Source organism: Rhineura floridana, chromosome 2 (genome assembly GCF_030035675.1).
Source record: "Rhineura floridana isolate rRhiFlo1 chromosome 2, rRhiFlo1.hap2, whole genome shotgun sequence".
NCBI lineage: Eukaryota > Metazoa > Chordata > Lepidosauria > Squamata > Rhineuridae > Rhineura > Rhineura floridana.
The window spans coordinates 193,182,726-193,210,354 of record NC_084481.1 but is presented as its reverse complement, the minus strand read 5'-3'; the positions used below and the strand labels follow the sequence as shown (position 1 = coordinate 193,210,354).

Genomic DNA, 27,629 nt, shown 5'->3' with positions numbered 1-27,629 from the left:
AAAAAATACGGTTGGCAAACTATTTTTCCTTTTGCTTTAACTTATCAGGAATGTAGAAACAGGTTGTAAAGCATGGAATGGTGGGGGAAGAAATGTTAATTGCATGCTTTGCAACTGCAGTAATACATATGGACATGTAAAGGTGGGTCCCCATAAGACCATTAAGTGCAGAGTCTAAAATTCTCATGCTGCACCATTGGTGGGCGGTGGGGATGTGACACAGCGGGTGGGGGTGAGCATGCTCATCTCTGCATTCTCTTCATCACAGGAGGGAAGGGCTAGAACTCCTGAATAAATCTTATGTGTTGAATGAATTGCCCATCAGCAGAGATGGCTAAAAACATTTCAGTGCCTGGGGCAGCAATTCAAAATGGCATTGCCATGGTAATTGTTATTGTTATTTAGTATTGTATCCTGCTCTTCTACAATAAGTACCCAGAACAGCTTACAAAAAAAGAATAGAAATGCTAATATGTGAATTCATGAACATGACCAACAGCTTTTTTTAAAAAACCCAAAAATAATGCTAACACATTCCCACAAAAGGATGTCATATCCAAATCTCAGTTTATCATCAAGTTCTAGAGTGCTGCGTGTCTGTTCTGGAATTCACATATCATTTACAAATGTCCCATTTAGACTGTTTAAGCCCTTCACCACGCGTTGATCAGCAGAGTCACTATAGCTGACTACAGCATGTTACTTGTCCATGTTATGTGATTGCAACATCTGCTCACAGTAATCTCTTCCAACAAAAACCATCTCTTGCAGCAGCCTATGATAGATCATTGATCACCCAAAACCGTGATGTTAAACTCATTAAATCCTTACAATAATAAAAAAACCAAAGCTGGCTCCAGGTTTGAGGCCTAAAGTCCAAAGTGCTCTCTGATGCGCCCCCTCAGGCTTACCTGGCAGTGGCAGCAGCATTCCAAGGGTGGTTATGAGCTGCCATTTTAATTTGTCACAATGCCTTAGAGTGCCTGATGTCACTTCAGTGCATTCGGGAAATACAAATAGAGGCTTCTAAACCCCCACCGCCAATGTGAAAGGGTCAGGACAGGGGCCATCATGATTGTTGGGTCTTGCTGGGGCCCTGGCATGTGCCTGTAATGTAAGACTTAGAGAAGATAGTTGGGAAGCTGGACAAGAACTTTATTGCTTTCCAACGAGAACTGCAACAGGAAACTCTTGATTTCACTGAGTCCACCCAGATACAACTAAGCCCGGTGCCATCTTGTGACTAACAACAACAACTACTATTACTTTTCTCCTCCATTATTATTATTATTATTATTATTATTATTAAAAAACAATATCCTGTCCTTCTTCCCAAAGGAGTCCAGAGCAGCAAACATAACAACAAAATTATTTAACAAGAAAAAGGACAGATAGATGTATAGACATTACAATTTACTGTAGTGTCGGACTAGGATCTGGGAGACCAGGGTTCAAATCCCCACTCAGCCATGAAGCTCCCTAGGCCAGTTGCAATTGCAAGCTCTCAGCCTAACCCACCTCACAAGGTTTTTGTGAGGATAAAATGGGGAGGGGGATAACCGTGTACACCACCTTGGGCTCTTTGTGGGAAAAGTGGAATGTAATAAATAAAATAAATAATAAGTTGTGTTGGCTGTATTATGCTTTCAGTGTATGCTTAAAACTCATCTGCTTCCTTAAGCATTCCTGGGTTGAAAAAATGGACTGCCTTCAAGTCAATTCCGACTTATGGGCGACGCTATGCATAGGGTTTTCATGGTAAGCGGGATTCAGAGGTGGTTTTACCACTGCCTTCCTCTGAGGCTGAGAGGCAGTGACTGGCCCAAGGTCACCTAGGGAGCTTCATGGCTGTGTGGAGATTCAAACCCTGGTTTCCCAGGTGGTAGTCCAACACCTTAACCACTACACCACACTGGCTCTTATTCCTGGGTTATTAATACTGAATTAGTACATACCTCAGCTGCAGTGGATATTATATACTATTATACGTCTTTATTTTGGAGTTTTTTAATTGTTATAGTATATTTTTATCATTTCTGTATACTGCTTTGGAATTTTCTAAAAAAAATGGTATATGTATATATATGTGTGTGTTTTTAAAAATAATGAGAGAGAGAGAGAGAGAGAGAGAACACTCAGGTCAGACTTTGGACTGATCTCCACAATCCAAACACATGCTAGACTGGACTGCAGGCCAAATCTGGAGCACACAGCAATGTAGTTACGGTACTGCTTTACCACATATGCCGACTCACAATGGATGTCTGTTTTGCTACCACACTGCAAAGGCACCAAAGAGATGAACAGGGATGGGGCAATAAAAAGTCCTCCAGTGCTGAAATATCCAGTCTGTGCAGAAAAAGTACCCTGTTCACTGCTGCTGCTGTCGCTCCAGGCCTCTTGCTACTATTGACTCTTCTCCCCTGCACCCAAACCCCTGAAGAGGGCTCCAGCTCCACCTTCCTCCCAAGATCTTATTTATTTATTTTATTTATTTAGTTTCATTTATAAACCGCCCATAACCAATGGCTCCCTGGGCGGTGTACAACATACAAAAGTACAATATAAAATACAAGTGCGCTAAACAATATCAAAAACAACTAAAGCAATTAACACATCAAAATACTTAAAAATATATTAAATATATTTAAAATGTATTTAAAATGCATTTAAAATGCCTGGGAAAATAGGAAGGTTTTAGCCTGGTGCCGAAAGGATAACAACGTAGGCGCCAGGCGTACCTCCTCGGGGAGACTGTTCCACAATTCGGGGGCCACCACAGAAAAGGCCCTGGATCTTGTCATTATCCTCCGAGCTTCTCGATGACTCGGTACTCGGAGGAGGGCCTTAGATGTCGAACGAAGTGCACGGGTAGGTTCATAGCGGGAGAGGCGTTCCATCAGGTATTGCGGGCCCACACCGTGTAGGGCTTTGTAGGTCAGTACCAGCACCTTGAATCTGGCCCGGAAACAAATTGGCAACCAGTGCAAACGGGCCAGAACAGGTGTAATATGTGAGGACCGACTGGTCCTTGTCAATAATCTGGCTGCTGCATTTTGCACTAGCTGCAGCTTCCAAACCGTCTTCAAGGGCAGCCCCACGTAGAGTGCATTACAGTAGTCCAATCTAGAGGTCACTAGAGCATGAACAACTGAGGTGAGGTCGTCACCGCCAAGATAGGGGCGTAGTTGGGCTACCAGACGAAGATGGTAGAACGCATTCCGAGCCACCGAGGCTACCTGAGCCTCAAGTGACAAGGAAGGATCGAAAAGAACCCCCAAACTACGAACCTGTTCCTTCAGAGGGAGTGTAACCCCATCCAGAACAGGATGAACATCCTCCATCTGTGCGGAAAAGGCACTCACCAACAGCGTCTCAGTCTTATCTGGATTGAGTTTCAGTTTATTAGCTCCCATCCAGTCCATTATCGCGGCCAGGCAACGGTTCAGCACATCAACAGCCTCACCTGAGGAAGACGAAAAGGAGTAATAGAGCTGCGTGTCATCAGCGTACTGGTGGCAACGCACTCCAAAACTCTGGATGACCGTACCCAGAGGCTTCATGTAGATGTTGAAAAGCATGGGGGACAGAACCGATCCCTGTGGGACTCCACAATGGAGAGTCCAGGGTATCGAGCAATGCTCCCCAAGCACTACCTTCTGGAGATGATCCGCCAAGTAGGAGCGAAGCCACTGCCAAGCAGTACCCCCAACTCCCAACTCCACGAGTCTCTCCAGAAGGATACCATGGTCGATGGTATCAAAAGCCGCTGAGAGATCAAGGAGAATCAACAGAGTTACACTCCCCCTGTCCCTCTCCCGACAGAGGTCATCATACAGGGCGACCAAGGCTGTTTCTGTGCCAAAACCGGGCCTAAAACCGGATTGAAACGGATCTAGATAATCGGTTTCATCCAAGAGCGCCTAGAGCTGGCTGGCAACCACCCGTTCCAAGACCTTGCCCAGAAATGGAACATTTGCTACCGGTCGATAGTTGTTCAAATTATCTGGGTCCAAGGACGACCTCTTCAAGAGAGGTCTCACTACAGTCTCCTTAAGACAGCAAGGGACAACTCCCTCACTTTAGGAGGCATTGATCACTTCCTTGGCCCAGCCGGCAGTTCCAGCCCGGCTAGCTTTAACTAGCCAAGAGGGGCAAGGGTCTAGTACCGACGTGGTTGCACGCACCAGTCCAAGCATCTTGTCAACTTCCTCAAGCTGCACCGACTGAAACTTATCCAATAAGTGCGGACAAGACCGTGATCTAGGTACCTCAATGGATCCAACTGTCCTAACATTAGAGTCGAGGTCCCTACAGATGCATGCGATTTTATTTTGGAAGTGCCCCGCAAACTCGTTGCAGCGGGCTTCAGATGACTCTATATCCTGAGGGCCAGAATGTAAAAGCCCACATACTATCTTAAAAAGCTCCGCTGGGCGGCATAAAGATGATCTAATAGTGGCAGCAAAATAACACTTTTTTGCTGCTCTTACCGCTTCTACATACAACTTAGTGGAGGCACTTACCAAGGCATAATTGCATCCGTCAGGAGTTCGCCTCCATCTGCACTCAAGCCTCCTCCTCTCTTGTTTCATCACTCTCAGCTCCGGGGTATACCACGGAGCTGTATGAGCTCTACATCGAAGGGGGAGCGCAGGAGCGATCGTATCAACAGCCCAGGTCATTTCCGTATTCCACAGTTCGACCAGGGCCTCGACAGGAGCACTAGTCTTATCAGCCGGAAAATCTCCCAGAGCCTTCTGAAAACCCAAAGGATCCATTAGTCTCTGGGAGCGGACCAACTTAATAGGTCCCCCACCTTTGCAGAGGGAAAGGGACGCTGTAAGCCTAAATCTCAGCAGGCGGTGATCTGTCCATGACAATGGGGTAGATGAAAAACACCCCACCTGCAGATCACTATCTCCATGTCCAGTGGCGAAGATCAGATCAAGAGTGTGTCCCGACACATGCGTTGGTCCAGTAGAAAATTGAGACAGCCCCATTGTTGTCATGGCGGCAATGAAGTCCTGAGCTGCTCCAGATAAGACAGCCTCGGCATGGACGTTGAAATCCCCCAATACCAAAAGTCTAGGGGATCCCAACAACACCTCCGAGACTATCTCAGTCAGCTCAGTTAGGGAAGCTGTTGCCCTCAGACTTAGCAAGAGCAGCAGCAGACAGATGCTTACCCTGAGGCCTGCACCCAGGGCTACAGCCCCCTTCATTCGCAGGTGATTCCAGCTCAGGTTCAGAATCTCCAAGGATTCATTGTTGGCTGACAGAAAAGAAAAGAACAGAAAAACTTGCTAAGGGAAGAAATGGCTCTTTGAAGGCATGAGAGGGGAAGTGGAGCTGTGACAATCCCAGGCTGACACTATTATAATTAGCATGGCCCAGTGGTTTTCATTACGTTTCAAGGGGAGTGGGATTAATATTTAGGGGAGAGGCGAATTCTAAGAATTTCTGGGTTGGTGGTGGCTTACCATTAAATACGAGGGGACTGAGGGTTTTTCTTTTAATGTAAAGGAAAGAGGTCTTGCTGCCCCACGAATGGAGGCAACCAATGGGGACAGCCATCTCTCTCTCTTCCCTCACCCCCAGAATGCCCATGGGAATTATGCCACTGTCATAACATGGGGCTGTTACCAGTATACCTTTTCAAGCACATCCTCTTGCCCAAGGAATCCTGGGAACTGTAGATTGTCGAGGATGCTGGGAACTGTAGCTCTGTGAAAGGTAAACTACTGTCCCTGGGATTCTTTGGATGTGCTTTGAATGTGCTTTAAAGGTATGGTGTGTACGCAGTATATACCCAATTTCATTCTTCAAAAGAGCCTTTTGGCTGCAAGATGTTCCTGTCCCTTTGTCTATTAAAGTATTGGCAAGGAGTGAGAATTGACCCTAGAGGATGTGGATCCTGTGGGGCATCATGTCAAACACAATTCCTTTCCCTCCCATCATTCAAGTGGTGGACTGCCCCTTCACCACTTACTAGATCTCAAAGGGGAGGAATATTAGCATATCATCCTATTAGGATCAGGGCAACTAAAGTATTTTTACAAGTGATGTAGAGAGACATATACATAAATAAAAGATACATTTGGGAGTTTCTAAGACGATCATAATTCTGTGATGGTATTGTGCCTCTGCTAGCTGTGGTGGAAGAGACCTGAGAGAAGAAATACATTCCCAAAAGCTTCCCCCCAGCCTTGCCTTGCTATAGAACAAGGGTAGCCTATGTGGTGTCCTCCACATGTTGTGGAATTACAACTTCCACCATCCCTGACCATTGGCCATGCTGGCTGGGTTTAGGACTAATGGGAGTTAGAGTCTAAGAGCATGTGGAGAGCACTATATTGGTGTAGTGTCCTTGTTTAGAAGGACAGTGTTTCAAAGCAGGATATTGACCGAGGCAAAGTATATCAGTCTGTCTATCTATCCACCCCCCTTTGTCTCTCATTACAATGATGAATTTATCTGCCTTCTGCAGACATAGCTGACCTTCATACCAGGTTAAAAACACTGGCAAAGCTGAAATGATTCCATGGAAATATTATTGCTACTAAGGGGGGTGCTTCACTCTCATTTCAAGGAAACTCTTATCTGGTTAGAAATCCCATAATGGTCATTTATAGCAGCAGTGAACACCAAAAATGAGTGAGAGGAGGGATTTGGGGATTGTTTTTTTACAAGAACGTTACGAGACTGTGATGTTATTAAAATGGAAATATTTTAGCAGCTTGGGGTGTTATTCCCAATGTTAGCATTAGACATTCATTTGTTCCAGAAGCAACAAATAATGTTGCTGTGCCTCTGACAGAAGGAAGACTGGAAGCAGGTTTTAGGGTCTCCTTTGGAATCTACTGCCTGATTTTTTTTGGTAAGGTTAGCCTTGGTCTCTCTCTGTTGGGGCAGAGTTATCCCCAGGGATGGACGAATCTGTCAACTTTGGTTAGTCTCAGTTTCTCATTTTTCCATACTTAAGTTCAGTTCTCTGCATTTCCACACCAGTCTGTGATATATATATATAGTGTTAGCATTTTGGTATACATTACTTAACTGGAGAATTGCATTGCAATACTCAGAGAATACATTCCCTTGCTGTGTTTTACAACAACATTGTTAAGGTAGATCAGAATTATTGCATGCTTCATGCAGAAGGTAACAGGGACTGAGAGTGAGAGTGACCAGAAACAAAGTGGGGAATTCAGGCTGCAGTCCTATACAGACTTAATGGGAGTCCCATTAATCTTCTTAAGACTTGCTTCTGAGGAGACAAGCACGTGATTGCACTGACAGTTTCTTAGCTTCTGTACTATTTTATATCTTAGCTGTTTTGCAGCACAATCCCAGGTGTTTCAAAAGTAACTCGCACTTTGCTCTGTGGGATTTACTTCCTAGTAAGGCTATATAGGATTGTATCATTAGGCTGCCATCCTATATATATTTATTTATGCATGTGTCATCATACTCAGTAGGAATTACTCCTGAGTAAGCATATTTAGGTTCACACAGTTAAGTGATATTCTAAGCTACCAGGAATTTTATATTGAAAAGCGGGGCAGAAATGTTTAAATACATGCATGCTATACTGGCCTTCCCTGTTTTTTTTAGTAATAATTCTTACATTTTAAAAACAAATTGTTATGATCCATTTATCAACCCATTGCTTCAGAACTGTACGATAGGCTGCTTGTAGAATAAATGCTGAATGGGGGGGGTAGCAGATCTGCTGCCTGTTAGGAGTGCTTATGTTGCTAATCTCTACCTATGCTGTGTCTGCATATTAGTAAATAAGCTAACAATTACAAAAGCAGCATAAGCCTCCAGTGATCTCTCTTCCAAAAGGAAACCCAACAATCCCAGATAGTGCTGCCCCTTGGAACTTCTCCTTGCTTGTGAAAGTGGGGAGCGCATAACTCAATAGACCCTGGTGATGCCGTAGAAATTATGAACAAGGTTACCCAGCATCTGTCCCAGCTGTTCTCCTCCCTTGTCAGCAAACTCATTGTGGCTGAGGTCCAGCTCTATCACTCTGTAATTGACCTGTGGAGAAAAACAGTGCACAGACCTATGAGTTCAGTTACAGCTTTCAGACCAAGGACTGGGCTTAGACCTCCTGCTTCCTGATGTGGAATCCAGTTATCATTGCTCCCCACACACATAAATGACAAGTTGTGGTGTGCATCAACCTACTCCTCTAAGATAAAAATAATGATATAAGAACATAAGAAGAGCCTGCTGGATGAAGGTCAATGTCCCATATAATCCAGAATCCTGTTCTCACAGTGGTCAGCTAGATGCCTAGGGGAACCTGAAAGCTGGTCCTGAGCACAGCAGCACTCTCCCCATCTGTGATTCCCAGCAACTGGCATTCAGAGAGTTACTGTCTCCGACAGTGGAGATAGAGCCTAGCCATCTTCAAAGTGGTGCTATATGTGCATTCCACCACACTAGGGCATATATATGAAATGCCCACATGGATATGGCACCATCTTAGAAGCTTCATTTCTATAACCCTTCCCTCCCTCATACTCACCGCTAGAGGAGCACCATTCATGAATTTACCACACAATCTGCATCTTGATGTGGCATCTTCACTGTGCTACACAATAAAGTCATCCTTATTTAGACCCCCAAAAGGATGACTGAAAGAGAAACTTTCTTGCTTACTACCCTGGGTATGCCCTCATTGGCTGTGTTTTGTAGATTATGCCCCAGAACAAGGATACACTTCCAGAATCATAGGCGCCATGCCTCTGAATAACAGTTGCTGGGGAACAACAATAGTAGGGCTGTTGCCTCATGTCTTGCTTGTGGGCTTCCCAAAGGCATCTGGTTGGCCATTACGGGAAGCAAGTGGTTGGACTAGACAGGCCTTTGGTCTTCTCCCGCAGATCTCTTCTTATGTTAACCTACTCTCAACGTCCGGTTCAGTCCACACCGTATCCCAAGTTCTGTCTCCGATTATGACTTCCGGATTTTGAAGGTGGGGAAGTAAAAATGAATACCGCAGTGAAAGAGGTACTAACTTTCCTTCGATGTCTAGGCAAATTTACAGAATGTTACCCACTTTCCCTGTGGTTCTTCCTGCATGTCACTGTCGTGCCCAGGGTGAGGGGCAATAACGGAACTCGAGGGTGTGATCAATTCTTTCTTTATTAAGGAAATTTCCACATTGAATTTCCTGCGCTTCATGTAAGCCTCTAATCTAACCCACTAGATTTCCTAAGTGCCTATTCCTGCAGCATTGAAAGAAAGTTGACAGAGCAAAGTTTTTCCCGCCTCCCCACCCCTTATGAAGGAGGGAGGTGGTCACGAAGCCTTGCACTCCTTCGGAGAGATCCCCCTCCCTCCGCCTTTTTCTGTTCCTCCCTCCTTTGCCGTCTGCGAGCTCTAGGGGAGGGGGGTTCCTCTCTCTCTGAAGCACTGACGTCTCTATCCCGTGCGGGGGGGGGGTCGGGTGAGTGGAAACTGGACACCGGCTTCTTTACGGGGGCTGCCGGGCTGAGGAGGGGTTACGTATCCTCTTCGACTCCTCTTCCATCTCCCCTCCCCACTGCTCGAAAGGAGGCGTGAGAACTGGCTGGGCTGAGTCCTCGGCGGTTGGAATGCCAAGGTCTCTTACTGCAAACATCTCTCTCTCTCCCCCCTCCTCTTCACTCCCTAGTTGCAACTCCTGGAATTCTAAATCCCCCTCCCCACTCTCTCCCACCTCGTCTTCAGGATCTCGTTCCAAAGTCTCGACAGTCACTCTACATAAACTATATTTACTTGAGAACAGGTTGTTCAGCAATGCACCGTTTGAACCTTTTAGGAGGGGAGTTGTGGCAGCCAGCTACATATTATTAATCTGATATTTTAGTTGCTTACTGTAACAGAGTTTCTAAGTGACTTACAGAAAGGTTAAAAGCCAAAAAGGCATAACATATAAAATAATACATTAATTTTTTTTTAATAACCACTAATAAGCCCAAAGGCATTCATTCGCCACAACAGAGCAAGGGTGGGATGAATCAGTTTGCTATCAATTCAATGTGCTATCAGTTCTTGCTATTTATTCACAGTAGTGAGTATATTTACTTGAGAGGAACATGGGCAATATAGTATGAAGGAAAATCTCTGTCTCCCGCCCCTCTGCTTTTTCTTCCTCTTATCCTCTGATCCTATGGTACTCCCTCCCCAATCCTCTAGTGTTGTTTCACAGCAACCACAGGCTTGTGTCATTGTAGCTGATGTAACATCTTATGCTACTGCTTACCACTGCACCTCCTAGACAACCCCTATTTTCTCTTAGGGCCATATTAAACATGAGAAAAAGTTCCATTAACCTTCCTCATAACCATTTTTTTAAAAAAACTGAAAAGCATCCATGGGAAGCTGAAATCAGGTGAACAGTGGGGGGGGGAGGCTCTTTAACCCTTTCCTTTCCTGCCATTTGCCTGCTCAGAACTTCCCACCAACAGCAGTTTTTCTATCTGCAAAGCAGGGAAAGGCAGGGACTTTTCATCCTTCCCCCATGTGAAGAAATGAAGTTTGGGGAGAGCAATTTTGAGCAGACATAAGGCATGAAGCAGCATCTCTTTCAACTGCCCCCAGCCATCCAGTCCTGCACTCCTGGCTTCAGTCTCCCCTAACTGCTCTTCCTGAATAGTAACTTTGAGACTGGATTACTGCAATGTACTCTGTGTGGGGCTGCCCTTGGGCCTGGTTTGGAAGCTTCAGCTGGTGCAAACTGTGGCAGCCAGACTACTGATGGGGCACATAACTGACAACATGGGACACAACTATTAAAAACATCTGCACTGGCTGCCCATCTACTACTAAGCCAGATTCAACATCCTTGTATTAATTTACAAAGCCCTGAACAACTTATGCCCAGAGTACCTTAGGGACTGCCTGAACCCTTATATCCCAGCTCGATCACTGAGATAATCTGCAGGACCAGCGCTGGTCTTCCCCTGAGTGAGTGAGGCTCATCTAACATCCACACAAGATCAAGCCTTCAGAGATTCAGCAGGTGCCTTCTGTTTTAACCTTCAAACACCTGCAGAAAACTTTCTGTTCTGCCAGGCTTATGCAGGCAATCAATATGTTGTTTTGCAATAGCTAACCTTCAATTTTACTGTATTTTAAAATGGGTTTTATTGTACAGTTTTTTGTTTTAAACCTCTTTGATTGTTTCTAAATGAAATTGCAGCATGCAAATATGTTTATAAATAAATAAATAGTTCTTTTAAAAATTTGTTGGAAGGATCATTGGCTGTCATATGCAAGACGGACACAGGTTCCCAACCCCTGCTTTAAACGATCCATCATAATCTTTCATTTGTAGCCTTATGCACATGTATTAGCTCTTCTTGTTCCAGACTTCCACAGTTTCCCCCACTGGCAAGTTACTCACCATTAATGATTCAGAAAAATACAGTGCTGACTCTTCCCTAAAGTTGTTTCCTGAATAGGAAAAGAGGATGGTAACAGAGGGTCGTTACATACAAGTCAATTACCTACATGAATCTCACTTCCATGTAGTAAAACCGTATGTACAACACATGCAAAGTACACATGTCCCTTTTGTGCATGGCTGGAAGTTGCAATTGGAGCTGAATTTCTCCTCGTAAGTGTACCATAGCCTTGCTTGAACGTGTCACTCATTACAAGGTATGTACAGTTTTCAGTCATGGAAATTGTGTGGTGTGTCCTCCAGACACAGAGAGCATATTACAATGTATCCTGAGAAGTCAGGAGGAACGTCTGGAATCATATGTCAAAACAATGCAGAACAAAGCAAAGCCATAAGATTTTTCTTATCATTTACTTTTTACTTTCACATCCTTATTTATGTCCCCTTGCAAAGCACTTACATATTTCCTACTTTTGAAATCCAAATTACTCAGGGTAGCTGCATTTCAAGAACATGCATGTAGTCCACATTCACATCTCTTATACTAATTCTCTGATTGTGGATCCTTATGGAGCCAAAAAAACAACCCCACGCACACTATCCTCACACAAGAGGGAGGCATCAGCAGACTTGGGGGAGTTCCAAGTGCAAAACATCTATAGAAAAATATTCATAAAAGAGGGTAGGGGACCCCGTAACAGCCTAATACGGTCTGAGCATGTTCATTCGGCACAGAATCCTGAATGACAGACAGAGAATGGAAAACTGGTGGGGAGAGGAACAGAATGGGGTACTTTAGAAAAGGGCATGGCTGGATAGGAGGCACTCCAGACTGCAAGATTTTGTTGGAGGTCCCATTTGACTCTATCTCTAACCAAAAACCATATAAGGATACTGAGTCAGTCCATTGATTCATATAATCCCAGTATAGTTTACTCTGACTGGAAGCAGCTTTTCAAGGCTTCAGGCAATTGTCTTTCCCAGCTTTGCTATCCAAGATCCTTTAACCTAGCCTTCTCCAACCTGGCGCCCTCTAGATGTTGTGGGACTTCACCTCCCATCAACCCCAGCCAGCATGGGCAATGGTCAGAGATGGTGGGACTTGTACTCCAACAACTTCTGGAGGGCACCAGGTTGAGGAAGGCTCCTTTAAGGTTTTTTCTGGATATTCAGAAATATCAGCATTGTTGCATTGTTCCACTTTTCATGGGCGTAGGAAACTGACCTGCCAGCTGAATAGCCCGGATATTAGAAATATTATTGAAGAACATTCTGCAGATAGCTTCAGCTCCATCTGTGTTCAGATGATTATTGGAAATGTTCTGAAATGAAAGGAAAAAAGGTATAGGAAAGCAGAGGGGGGAAAAACCTTAAAAGGATGAAACTTTCAAATAAGGCAGGAGTAGCCAACATGGTGCCCTCCAGATGTTGCTGGACTCCAACAACCACCATCCCTGATAATTGGCTATGCTGGCTGGGAATAATGTTAGTTGAAGTCCCACAACATCTGGGGGCACCACGTTGGCTACCCCTGAAAGAGGGGATGTTTGAGGAATTTGACCAGCCTGTGCCTAACCTGGTGTCCTCCAGATGTTATTAGGCTACACCTCATATCATCCCTGGTGACTGACTATAGTAGTTTGGGCTGAAGGATGTTGTCATCCAAACCATCTGAAGGGCTCCAGGTTGGGGAAGGCTGAGTTTGACTTTTGCAAATTTACTGAGTGAACCAGTTCATACTGCTCAGACCTGGTTAGTTGATTTTGCACTGTAATGCAGTTCTCAGCAGTTTAAATATCTCAACATACAAATTTAAATGTGTATTTTAGAAGAATATACACAAATAAAATATAAGTATTTTAAATACATATGTTTGAGAAGAATGTTTAAAATCACTAATTAATGTGGAAAACAGAACAACATGTGAACAGGTAACAATGGGAAAAACATGTAAAAGTGACATAGACCAGAAATGGACAGATTTGTCCATCCCAACTCCAAATTTCATCAGTTCTGGAATGTTTCTAAGGAACAAACCACATGTAACATACAGACAGATGCAACAATGGTGGCTGGTCCCCATTAGGACTGGTAGGGCAGAAGGCACAGAGGTCAACAATAGATGGAACCAGAGCCAATGACAGGCACAGTCAACCAATTCTGGGTTTGCCCCCATCCTTCTCTTTGCGGAGTTCTACAGTGGCAATACTGAGATGAAGGAGGAGACGTTGACAGGTGGTACCACCTCCTGGACTGGCTGTAAGTAAGAAGGTGACAGGTGGGGGCTAGCTAAGGGCAGACTAAGGTTGGTGGGGCAGCACCCCACTTGCCCTAATGGGCCAGTTTCCACTTCGATTTAATGCAAATTTATCGTACTGAAAAGCAATCTCTTGAGTTTGTGATTAGGAGCAGAAGAGCAGCAAGGAGGGGGTGGGGAGTGTTTAACCATTACCTGGCTGTTTTTTTACTCAACCCGCTCCCCAACTGCTTTTTCCCTCTCAGTGGAAAAGTATTTTTTTTCCAGCCAGGTGGGTGATATTTGGTGAGCAAATAATAGGAAGGGAAAGAACTAAGCAGCCCCCCCCCCAAGTTCTCCTCTCCTGATTTCAACTTTCTGCAGCTACTTTTCATTAAGGCAAATCAGGAAAAAGAATCATGCAACGGTTACATTTCTCCTTCCCTTAGACTCTTAGGGCCCTATCATCTTTTTTTGTTCCTTGAACTATCCCATTTCAGGCTGCAGGTACGGGCTGCATATCTGACTGACTGCTCCCGCATCTTAAACAAAGGGATGGAGAAGCCCTCTCTGCACACAGAGACTAGCATGTGAAAGAGAATAGTTCAGTGGTGGGAAATAGTGTACTCTTGCTGCAGAATAGTTTAGCCTTCTTCACATACTAAACTTTCACATGCAGGGATTGAAGCTGTTATTGTTGCATTATCATCTAAACATGCAATGTAATCTCCCATCTGCAGCATAAAGTGGCACAGTCCAGTAAAAGCTTTATCTCTTGCCTCTGTGGAATGTATTCAAGCTGGCTTTTAATTGGTTTACCGTTGCCATCAATTGACATTTATAGAAGCTATTCCTAATCCAGTTTAGGATGGAGGAGAAGTGAGAAAAGGGCACTGGACTTGTATATAATATACAATCCTCCAGACTAGAACAATATTCACTAATAGGCAAAAAACCTTGCAGTTTAAGAACGTACCTATAGCCCACAGATATTTCTATCAAACTTTAAAAAGCAGGGAAATTGAGCAGCTATAGTGAATGCACCAGGGAAGCAGGAGACCTGACCTCCTCTCTGAGATATTGTACTGCCCTACAAAGTTGTCAGAATGCAAACACAATTTGGGTTCATCTTTCACAGTCCAATCCACTTGCTGTGTAGCTTGGAAGAATTTGGTAACATCTGCCTCTGAGCATATGGTGAGTGGTGGCAACACCTGCCATCTCCAAAGATGGAGAATTATATTTTTGTATGTTTGTTGGTGTCCTTCTTACTTTGATTCTTTCCTGTGTTACTAATGTTCCTACAGAGAATCTAAACTAGAAAATTTTATTTCCCTCATTATTCATCGTAGAAATCTGTGTCAAATTTATTTTTATTAATTTCAAAGCCTTTTTATTGGTCAATGTCATATGATGGTGAAGATAGCCTTTTTTGTTTCAAACTGGAGGGTATGGTCTATTTCTATTTTGGGTGCATTAACAGTTGGACCTGAAACTGCAGTTTAATGTAAAATCAGACTGATTCCAATATGCTGCTACTTTAGCAATGACTCTCGTTGTTGGAAAAAAGAAGATGCATGTTTTCAGCCTGCTATGTTTAAACCACTTTATTTAAGGTAAGGTGTTCACGATCAATTAAAAACATAGAGCACACCTAGAATTTTGCTAGAATATATTTCACCTCCCACTGTTTTATCTTGTGCAAATTGAGACACTTCTGAGGTCCACTGGATACTATTTTGCAGAAGTCAGTGCCATTATTCCACAATTATGTTTGGAGTTTTTTTAGTATAGATTTTGCAAAGTGTTGCTGTACTTCACATATTCATAGAAACAAAAGCAGAAGAAAATGATTTCCTATAGAAAACTTCACTAAAATTGCAAAGTAAATCAGACATATTTAAAGTGACCATCTGAACGATATCAACTGTCTTAATAATGTTGCTTCCTCCCAGCTAAAACAAAATCAGCACAGGACATATCTTCTTTCTATTATTTGGGCTGATTACAGGTGTTGCCACCACTCACCATATGCTCAGAGGCACATGTTACCAAATTCTTCCAAGCTACACAGGAAGTGGATTGGACTGTGAAAGATGAACCCAAATTGGGTTTGCATTTTGATGACTTTGTAGGGCAGTACAATATGTCAGAGATGAGTTCAGGTCTCCTGCTGCCCTGGTGCATTCACTATAGCTGCCCAATTTCCCTGCTTTTTAAAGTTTGGTAGAAATATCTGTGGGCTATAGGTACATTCTTAAACCGCAAGGTTTTTTTGCCTATTAGTGAATTTCCCTGTTTTTTAATCCGGGAGGTAAGATATGGGATCCTGTGCAAGTTTGCTGAGAATGGATTGATCATTTGCATGCTTATTGAGTTAAGTGGGATTTACACACACACACCAGGCAATCATGCTTAGGATAGGTGAAACTGACCACAGGGGATGGAGAAGGGAGGAGGGGGAGGAGGGAGGGGTGGAAAGGCAGAGGGGAGGACTGGGATGGGAGCAGGCAGGAGGGGGAGGGGAGAAGGACAGATGTGGTCGTTTACATGTTTATTGAGTTCAGTGGGATTTACTCCCGTGCAATCATGCTTAGGATAGATAAAACTGATTGGGGTGGGTGGGATGGAGGGATGGAGTGGGCAGGGAAGGTGGAAGAAGGAAGAGGGGAGGAGAAAGGGAGAGGAAAGGGGAAGGAGGGAAAAGGCAGGTCTGATCATTTGTATGATTATTGAGTTGAATCGGATATACTCCTATGCAATCGTGATTAGGATAGGTAAAACTGACCAGGCTGGGCCTGCCAGCCAAGACGTCTTCTGTATCTTTCACAGTTGGGCAGAGGAAAGGGACAATTCTACCTTTTGGTTTTTCCCATTACAATGTTGCAAGAACACCGGCACTTGGCTGACTTTCTCTTCTCCTAAAGATACAGGATCAGTCTTAGGCCCTGAACCTGGCAACCCTACCTCCCACCCAAATTTAAAACAAAGCTGTCCCTGGCCACATCCACACCAGGCCTCTATTACACTTTGTACAATCATTATTTATTTATCTATTTATTTAGTGTAGTTATATACCGCCCCATAGCCGAAGCTCTCTGGGCGGTTTACAATAACTAAAAACATTAAAAATAAATATACAAATTTAAAAACACATCTTTTAAAAACAATTTAAAACAATTTATCATGGCTTCTCTCAAAGCCATGGCTCAAAGCCAATCATGGCTTCTCTCAAAGAATCCTGGGAAGTGTAGTTAGTGAAGGGTGCTGAGAGTTGCTAGGAGACGCCCTGTTCCTCTCACAGACCTTCAATCAAGAGTGGCTGTTAACCATTCTCTCAGGGGAATAGGAGTCTCAGCACCCTTCACAAACTACACTTCCCAGGATTCTTTGAGGGAAGCCATGACTGTCTCAAGTGAAATCAAGCCTGGTGTGGGTGTGGCCCTCTTATTAGCCAAGCCCAGCAGCTGTGAGGCTTTTAGAACACTGACAGTTGGTCCTTACTGAGCATGCCCCACGTTATAATAGGCTTCCAGCCAAAATTTCTTAAATTAATTAAAAATCAACCAGGCATTTTTTTTAACTTTTAAACTGCAGTAGATGAAGGTCAGAGTATGGGGCAAGGTCAGTATTAGGATTACAGGTACTCTGTGAACATGGCTGATTTTTAATTAATTTCAACAGATTATGAGAAGTCGCAGAAAAAAGTCCAAAAGGGCTCTGAGGTTTTTCTCTCCCTTTTTAGACTTTGAACTCTTGATTCTCTCTGACTGTTTTGTGTATCACCATGAAAATTGACAGGGTTGTTAAGCAAGCATTTCTGAGTTCAGAACTATAAGTTTTGTAAGGTTTTGTTTTGAAATGAGCTTATGGGAAGCCTCAGAATGGCATGGGGGGATATTTTCCATTTAACATTGCGGAATGTGAAAAATTCCCGCTGACTACCCGCTCACTATAATATACAGCCACTCTTGTGGCTGTATAATGCTCCCACATTATTATGGAGCTGCAAATTGTATCTTACAGCCCCATGGAAAATGCAAGAACTGTCAGAAGTATCGGCCAATAATGTCGGTGGATAACTTATTATCTTGAAAGGTGAACGCTGTTTTTCCCCTGCCAAACTTTCCTCCTAGAAGGACAAGTGCTAAATGCAAATAAGTAGTGGAATCCAACTCTGGACCGTTTAGTGCTTTTGCTTCAGCAAACAGAGGAAGAGAGGAGGCCATTTTTCTCCTCTCTTTTACAGCCCCCAGCCCCCTTGAAAATCAGTTCTGCAGGGTTGGGAGGGAAAATAAGCAAATATAATCTCCCCTTCTCTTTCATTAAGGGGGGCACTGACATGATCAACTACAGCACCAATTGAATATAACCTAAGATATTTTAGTACCAGCCAGTTCTTTGCTTTTCCACCCCACAATTTCGATGCATGGAGGAGCCTATCATAACAACCTATTTGGGGGAGCAGATGAGAGTGGTTCCAGTATGTTGGCTTGAGCTGCAGTGACACGGGGCAAGTGCACTATTGCCTTATCTATCCTTATATACCTCTGCATATCCATATTAGCCATATTCAGAGCTTGGAAGATTACTTTTAAAAAGTAATAAATTACAGTTACAGTTGCATGACCCAAAAAAGTAGTAATTACCATTACAATTACAATTGCTCTGAAAGTAACTGATTACTTTACTTTTCCTCCAAAGTAATCACTACAATTACATTTCAGTTACTTTAAAAAATGCCTGCAAGGTGCTGGCCTTGGCTGCTGCACATCTAAGTAGCCTAAAACAACATTAAAAATAAACAAACACATACAGAGGTAGTAGAATAATTATTTGTATTCATAAGATAGCAATGGTGGTCTCTCTGCTGGTAAAGGAGGTGGGGAGGGAGGCTGAGGCCACTACTCAGATCTTTGCATGTCAAACAAAGTGCAACCCTCCCACTCAGCCAGCCAGCATAATCTCTGTCTCTTAACCACCTCCCGGACCCTGCCCTGCCACCAACTAAGGGACACTCACTCAAGCAAACATTTTCCCCTGTGATGAAAAAATGTTAAAATACTGCAAATGCAGCACAGTAGCCAGAGAGGGTGGTGGAGGCCACTTTGTGTGCCAAGTGCAAACACAGTATTCACACACACACACACACATGCACACACACGCTTTGTCATCTTTCACCTCCACAGTTCTTTATCTCCATTCTGCTGCTGCCTCCTTCTCCTCCTTTATCCATGTTCTTGACCTCCGGATCCTTTTTCCCTCCACTCCATTCTTCACCACCACTATCTGTTTTTTTAAATAATTGTTTTCTCCACTCCACCCTGTCTCACTCTCCGCCTCCTCCCTCGTCACCTCCTGTCCATCCACAGAGCATGATGAAAGAGTGACACTGCACAGAAGCCCACTTTGAGGCACATGATTTTCATCCACAAGTCAGAGGAGCAGAAGACGTCCCCTGCTCCCCCCCCAAGTAGTGCCCAAAAGTAATTCTGGAAATGTACAATTACTCTACAAAAGTAGTAAAATTACTCCTAGTTCTATTACAATCAAAATGTAAAGGAATTACCCACTTGTTACTCAAAAGAGTAATGAATTACAAGTAATTTGTTACTTGTAACTAGTTACTTCCAAGCTCTGGCCATATTAGACATCACCACATATAGCTGTAGTAGAAAGGCTAATTATTCAATTCATAAAAGAATAGCTTGTATCAGTGCACCTGCATGTGTTTGTATTTGCTTATCTTGCTGTATTAGAGCTAGTTTGCTTATTAGAGTTAGTTGCTTATCTTAATTCAAGTGAATGAGAATGGGAGTGAAAGCATAAAGCAGGGTGACCTACAACAGTGCCCTGCCTTGATCAGCCAACTCACATGGCTCATTGGTTACAGCTAAAACCCCACTACAGGAGAAGTTAAAGGTTATGAGCTATCTTGAGTGAGAGAATGAGAGTTCTGTCCACTGATCTGAGCAACAATATTGAGGATTTTGGCAGATGGAATATGTGGAGTGGTTGATGAGGGAAATAATAGTCATAAATACAAAAATCATCCCTAAAGTCTACACTGGGGAAAAAGAAAGGCTGTGCTTGGGTTTGGGGCTAATTAATTAAACAGGACTGCTTCACTGGATGTAGTTTTTAGAATCAAGGCAGTTTTGTGCATAGTGAGGGAAGAGTTAAATACAAAATTGAAGGTGGTCTCTCACTATAAATGTCATCACACAGTTGGCTTTGTGACAAAACTCCATAATGTGGGTTATCTACACCATATCCTGTAACCAAGGACCAGAAGAGACATGATGTTAATTGCATGAGTGAAATTAATGTGAATATTTTTTCACATGTAAACAGCATCTCAAGGTGACTGTGCACTGAAACTGCAAGGTGTGGGGAGGGGAAGCTTAACCCTTCTGCCCTGCAGTGGCCAAGGTAAAAATCCCCCCTCCCAGCTGCTATTTGCATCAGGTCTTCATTGATGGAGGCTTTTCTCCTAATGCAAGTAGCGATGAGTGTATGCTGAGTGGGGGGAACAATTTATGGTGAGACCATAGCAGGTGAAAAAGGTTTATACCCTCCACGCCCCCCGTGCTGTTCTGATGTAGCTCTTCCCTACTTCCAGATGATATTTACATTTGAAAAAAAATTAATTGCATTCAGTTATTTAACATCATGTATATTTTAGCCATAACTTGTGTTCCTAAACAGGGTGACAAATGGGTGGAATTCCCCCCTCACACTTCCAATGTATATATATGGATAAACTGGGGATTTTCAGATGCATGTGAATATGGGCCCAGAGTGTGGTATTATTCTAGACTGATGCAGACTTCTAAGGAGTGAACTTATACATGAAGCTCAAGAGATTGGGTAAAGACACTATTATGGGCAGTACTGATATGGGCAATGATACTTACATTATGGAAAGCTAATATTAGTTTACAAATGATTGTGAGGGAGCTTAGCTTTATTATATGGCATTTGTGCAGAGGACTCTTGGCTGGTCTCTAGGTTCACATGCAGCTTCTGCTCTGGCCCTCACCACCAGAAAAGGGAGCATACCAATTATCTCTTTCTCAAGGACATCCCAAATCCTGAAGCTGGTCAATGCTACATTCAGCCCAGTGCTGTCTACTCTGATAGCTTTCATTTGGATTCCTGCATTGAGCAGGGGGTTGGACTCGATGGCCTTATAGGCCTCTTCCAACTCTACTATTATATGATGCTAGTGGTTTTCTAGGATCTCAGACCCGAGTCTTTGAACATTTAAATTTAATAATAATAAAACAATGTGAAATGAGAATATCAATGAATAGTTTGCAAGGATAAACAAGAAAAGGATTGTAAAACACTTTGTAAATCAATACTATGAATAATAATTAATACAAAAATAATGAAATAGTCAAATAAAGGAAGTCCCTTCACCCTCCATACAGGGAAAGATTGGATACCATCTCCTGGATGTAGCAATTTTCTCGCAGCATCTGCACCAGGTATGTGGTTCCTTCGCCCAGAATCCAGTTGTCTTCTAACTCTAAGTGAGTGATGGTGGTGTTGGACTAAAAAATGCAAAGAGGGACAGAGAACTTCAGACAATCAGTTAAATGGACCGACAGAAAAGGCATAGTACATTCTATGCTTGCCCTAAATATTAATTTTCACAACTCACCATCACAAAAACATGAAGAAATATAAGCCAAGCCAGCTAACATTAGAGCCAAACTACACGTTACATTAATTGCATGAGTGTAGTTAACAGCCTTCATTTTTACAAGTTTAAATGGCAGCCGGGGGAAGAGATCTATTGGCACCAGTGGAAGTTATCCCCTTGGACTAAAAGCAGCTTTGCAGGAGGATTTTCAAACAGAACTGCAGGGGTGGGGAGAAAAGTGTTAACCCTCCCCATACCTCCCCCCAAAGAGGCTGCTATTAAAACTTTAAAAATGAAGCACATTATTTGTGTCCACACAACTAATGTAATATGTAGTTTGGCCTTTATTTGTGTGATAAACTTTGCATATTACTGAGTTGAGTTCCCAACACGGTATTATTTGCTGTGTAGCTATCTTTGCATTTCATTGACAGTTTCCTCATGTGGTGATATTTGTAATGGAATATGGAAACCTCCTGTGATTGAAGCATCAGACGAATACTAAGAGATGCTTACACCCAGAAAATGGTGAGAAGGGAGACTAGGGACACTAGTCCCATTGTTTTTGAAGCTTAAACAGCAGGTTGAGGTAATTAGATTGGGGCAGTTGTGTGTGTTTAACTTTTTTACCCCATGCTAATTTCCTGATCAGAATCACATATACTCACCGAAGCATGGCTAAGCTGGGGATAAAAGTATTACATAGGTGTCTATCTTTCCTCTAGCAGGACTAAGGTTTTGATTGGGGAAACAACATGGAACAGAGAGTTACTGAATGTTAAGGTATTGCATTGCCCTGATCTAATTGCACAGCAATTTGCAAGCATCAGTGATCAGCTGATTGTCAGGGCTTGCAAGGCACAGTGATTGCTAGTCATGGTAGCATTCACAAAGGCATAGGGTCCCACTTTCATCAGGGAACCGTGTCTTTACCTGCCCCACACCTGAAGTCATATATGACATCAAGGGGTAGGGCAGGGGAGCATACCTTGGCCTAAACAGCCTCACAGGCCAAACAGGGAAGCCTGGAAAGCCTCATTAGATCTATGAGACTGAGGTTTCCCGCTGAGGTTGCTCTAGAGAGATTAACACTTCTTAATTTTTGTTTTTATTCATTTTCAGATAACAACAACTACATATTCCCTATCCCTCAAGCCCCCAGTGACATCACCCAGTCCTACACATGGGCTACCACAATGTCCAACTTTAGATACAAAATCCGTCAGACCATCTATAATTTGGTAAAGGGCTTGAGCACTTGAAGATTTTTCTCTTTTGATGTAAATAAATAAAAGGCAATAAAAGGAGCCCAGTGGTCTATGAAAGTGGCTTTTTTTTTGTTCCATCTGCTGATCTCAATTTTTGTGTCAATTTCTCTAACAGGGCAATCTCCCATAGCTTTCAGTACCACTGGGCCAGAGACAAGCCCACCAGAATCTTACAACAGAGTGATTGACACTTCCATAATACACCACTTAATAGATTTTGTGGCTTGTTTACAGGAGCTTGTTGCTAGTTGTTCAATACTAAGGGCTCTTCAAGACAGTTGCTATTTGGGGATGAGATTCAACTACATTTGCACAATTATAGCTGATCGGGAGATCTTGTGCAACAAACCCACTTCCCCACAAGTTCAGACAAATGCACTGCAAAGTGTGGGATAACACTTGTTTTGATACAATGCCATCTAACTTCCCCACAAACAAATCAGAATGAATGCTCATTAAGTAGTTGCAGTTTAAGCTGTGAACACACTAGTCACCAGATCAAAGTGTTTCCATTAGCCTCACCTGGAGAGAGAATGGGTTGATCTGCTGATCAGTTGCAAAATCTCTTTGAAGCTGTATTTTTAAAAAATGCACTCAAGCTGCTCCCACCAGATTTTACAATAAAAAGGGATGGGGGTTTGACTAGCATTGTGTGTCCTGGTTTTCAGCAGAGAGAGGTGGAGACGCACTGGAACTGGAAGAATAGTGAGTGTGTTTCTAGTCTCCCCTAATCTCTCTGCAAACAAATCACAAAGAATGCTCAATAAACTGGCCATCTGAAACTGCCTTAAATGAGTTGAAAAGCACTTTGTGATTATTTCTTCACCATTCGGCAGATAGCACTATTACCTTATTCAACTGTGCTGTAAAGAACATTAAAGTAATTCCAATTCTAATTAAAATTCTAATTTAAATATGAGGGGGAAATTTGGGGACTTGGGGAAGCTGCCATCTAAGCAGTACAGTTAACCAGATCTAGCAATGAGAGTTTTATCCTTCTTCCCATATGTAAGAATACTCTTCTCCCTCCCCAAACATACTGACTTTATGTGAAATAGTGTTGGCTAAATTGTTCTTAAGTACTTACAACTAGAGCAATGGCAATGGCTTTGGTTCCTTTGGGTCCAAGCCCATGATGGTTAAGGTTCATGATGGGCTCTTCCATGTTCCGAATGAAGTATGAGACAGGAACTACTCCCACCAGCTTGCAAGCCTCTATGTAGAGTTCTGCACCCTTTATGGTTGTAAATGATCGCTCAACATCTGCAAAGGCAAACCAGTCTAATTGGCAAAGCATTTTTCCTGTTGCTCACTACAGAGAAAATGGATGAGTCCTGGCCTAGAACTCAGCAGGACAGTTCTTAAGGACAGGTTGGAAAGTGCAAACTGGTTACCCTTAACATATTCAGGCAATTGAGCAACTCTAAAGTTCTTCCTTATGCCTTACAAATTTGCAGACCTTATGCTGACTCCAGCAAAGAATCATAAAGTCACAAAGAGGGATCTCTATCCTTCTTTTATAGAAGTCTGCACTACAGTACATGCAGCATCTGTAGTCAAACCAAGTCTTATTTATGCTCTGGAAAACTTAACATAGCCAATCCAATAAACACAGAAAGAGAAATCCAATTGCAGGGCTGATGTAGGCATGCATTCTGGCACATAGCTGGTCCTCACTTTATTTGATGGATGCCTGATACAGTTGTCTCTGTGCATCCCCAGGTGAGGCTAATAGTCACATGCAAGAAAGTGCTACTAAAACTGGATTTTTGCTCCAGTATACCATTTTGTGGATTCAAGCCCAAACCTTCAGTTAAATAACTTTAACAAGTTTATTTTGTGCCTGATTCGTGTTTCATTTTGCGTTGGTGAGCTAAAATGAAGGTTTAGCAATAGAACCCATACTTTTAAGGAGACCGCTACTGAATGACCTTGGGAAAATCACTATCTGACAAGGTTACTATGAGACTGAGGGGGAAGGTTTGGATGGAAGACAAGATAGTCAACAGTCCACCTTCTATCTCAAGGTCTGTGTCTGAACTTTCTTCCCTTGGCTTCCCTTCTGCTTTGTCAGTGGGCTCGGTAAGAGATAGCATCTCCGCAGACGTGCTGGCTTCTGACATCTCGCCATTCTCATCTGGAATGAGATTAAGTACATTCATTCTGCAACTGTGAATGCAAAGCCATGATATGTCCAATACACTACACAGGAAACTCTAATTGCCCATCAGTGAATCCATTCATGAACCTGAGTCACTTAAATAGCTTGCTTTCTCCTATCCCATCTGCATCTTTTGCCCTTCTCTCCAGCGTGCATGACACTCACCAAAAAGCTCACAGGCCAATGATTGCTTTCTGCAGCAGGAGCCAGAAGATTCAACCACTTGCTGTCTTTTGATGTTAACTTTCCAGCGGATATAGCATTGCTCCTTTCAAATGGGCTTCTTGCTCCTCCCAGGCACCCTTTTCCCATTTCACAGTGTGAGCCATTCCTCGCACTAACAATCACTTAACAATACTGCATCCCCACAGTTTATTGGCTCTCCACCTAAAATGATGACAACTACTTTCATCCCTTTCTCACATTGCTTTCCAGCCACTAACTGGAAGAGACTCCAGGTGTGTTTTGTATCAGGCGGAGGCAGCTCTGGGGGTGTTGTGTTCTTCTCTATGGTTTGAATGCCACTGTGCACAGGGATTGGAAGCAAGATTTGTAACTAGATGCCATTAGATGCGATACCCTTTCTCTTGCTTCCAATTCATAATTTATTTACAATTAGGCAGAAGCAGAGCTTGGAAAACTGCCCCTTAACAGAACTCAAACCATACATGAGCCTCCAGTGGTATTGTTGCTATACTTTGTCCTGCCAGATGAATGGAAAGAAAAACTGTGTTCAATCTCTTTTTTTGCACAAGGTGTTGTCTCTTTCTTCCACTCTTTAGGTTACTGACCTGCACTTTTGCAACCTCCTTAAGTGTTATTCAACCTCCAAGCTTGACATGAATCCACACTTCAGTCATTCAGGCATAGATATGCGTGAAAAAAAAGTGCGGGCTGAAGCCATTGACGGGTATCTCTCATTTCATTCAATCATCTCTTCATATTTAAACTATCATTTTGTCCAATGACTCTTTTCTTTTCCAGAGGGTAGTGTGTGATGGGCAAAATATTAACAACTCAGATTGAAATGGTATTTAAAAATGGTCAGGACTTCCAGTCAAAGGTGCTGGGAATGGATAAATGTGTAGTAAATGAAATGAAACAATAAACAATAAAGGATCCAACAAGGCAATCTAGGGTCAAACCCCCTTTTGAAAAGCAAAAGGGACCACTAAGTAAATTTTGTTGCATGTTCAGAAGCCAATTGGACTGGCAGCTGAATGTTGCTTCAACACTAGTAACGCAACAGTGACCCCAATTGCACCAGACAGTAGTGGTGTATGACAGGCCATGTACACACAGAGAACAAGTAGGAGGTCCAGAAGGAATGACTGCTCCCACCTCAGCATAACATCTGTTACTTGAGGCAATTGCCTTACTTTGCCTAATGGTAGGACTAGCCTTGCACCCATATCTTCCTTAATTTTGCCCCCCCCCTCCAGGCCATACGACCAACCTTTCTGTTATGATAGCATGTAACCCTCTTTGTAACATTAATGGTTCATTCTTTTGGAGGTGAGGATAGACTCACTGTTATGCCTGTTTCATCAATCTGCAATTCTTTATATTTCCTATCACGTATGTGAGCCTCACTTTCTTGTTTCTTCTGCAAATTATTGCGAGTTGATTTCTGGGCTCACACAACCCTGGATACTTCAGAGTTTCACCAAGACATCTCAGTGCCTCCCCCCGCAACTTTTTCTCTTTAATCTCACACATACACCAATAATTGTGATGTCTGCTAAAGCTCTAATGGCAGTCTGTTAGTGATTGTTATTTTAAATAACACACGTACAACACTCTCACCTTCCTCATCATCAAAGTCAAAGTTTAAAAAGTCCATGGTGTCATTAAGGAACCGGGCTTGTTGAGTCTTCCTTTTTCTTATAGTTTTAACTATTATTTATGGTACTCTGTATTTCAGACCTTTACAGAACAGAACCTTTACTTGAGCCATCCAACCATAACTATATTTTTGCATCACAGAAATGTTTCCATGACCTATGGTGTCAGCTGGCGATATGGATTCCCAAATATTGTTTCTGATTGGGAAGACATTTCCTAGTCACTGGGACTGCCTGTGTGTTGTGCATGCTGTTTGCCGAGTTCAGGTCACTTTAATTTCATCTCAAGTATTCCATGACCTCATCTAGACATTGTGACTCAAGAGATATGGTGTCTCCTATGGTCACATAGCTCAACCTTCTTTGGTCTTCTTTGCTGAGCTGGATCAAAATGGATCAGAATTCAGGTGAGAGATCTTGTTTCAGAAATTGATGCTGCTGATCACTTAAGGGGCAATTAAGCCTGTGGAGGTTATGAGAAATAATACTTGGTTCTGAGTACTAATGTTGCTACTTTTCATGACCAAAGTACACCTTTTTTAAGCATCGTGCCAGCTGGCCTGTTTTTCTCTACATAAACATGGTCATTTTTTGACAAAACCCCTGGACAGCCAATTAAGATCAAAATTTGGATTCAGCACCCCAAAGTCTATCAAATTAGATATATCACCAACAGACATGCTCCATGTGATCCCCCCTTGTAAGAATTCTTTCCAATCACAATATTTAGACATCTATCATCTGTATGCTACTCCCTTGGAGCTGGCAGACATCCAAAAGTGGGGCATCAAATTTTAACCACAAATTTTATTGATAAATATTAAGTTTAAAATATTGCATAACCATAGGAATGAAGGCTGTTTAGATAGTGCTGAGCAGGATTCTTTGTAATAAGGGTTAGGAAATGTAAAAAAATGCTCATCCAAATATAGCACAGAAGGTACAAAGCTGAATATGACAGTGATACCTTTCCCTCCTCAAAGTTGTTTAAAAGATTGTTTGTGTGGAATTATAATAATAATTTATTTATTCAATTTCTTATCTACCCCTCACCATAAGGTCCCA

General features: G+C 42.8%; 1 protein-coding gene across 1 annotated transcript in view; it reads right to left on the bottom strand.

The window, feature by feature from the left end:
* The window catches only part of LRRC74A (leucine rich repeat containing 74A), a 41,186-nt gene extending 14,623 nt beyond the window's left edge, over positions 1-26,563 (bottom strand). The window contains exons 1-8 of the mRNA XM_061612812.1: positions 26,527-26,563; positions 24,574-24,696; positions 23,647-23,822; positions 21,092-21,199; positions 12,630-12,726; positions 11,405-11,454; positions 7,965-8,046; positions 5,190-5,275 (exon numbers count right to left, since the gene is read on the bottom strand). Coding sequence (XP_061468796.1) covers positions 5,190-5,275; positions 7,965-8,046; positions 11,405-11,454; positions 12,630-12,726; positions 21,092-21,199; positions 23,647-23,822; positions 24,574-24,696; positions 26,527-26,563 — 759 coding nt within the window. The remainder of the gene's footprint in view (positions 1-5,189; positions 5,276-7,964; positions 8,047-11,404; positions 11,455-12,629; positions 12,727-21,091; positions 21,200-23,646; positions 23,823-24,573; positions 24,697-26,526) is intronic.
* Positions 26,564-27,629: the final 1,066 nt, after the last annotated feature.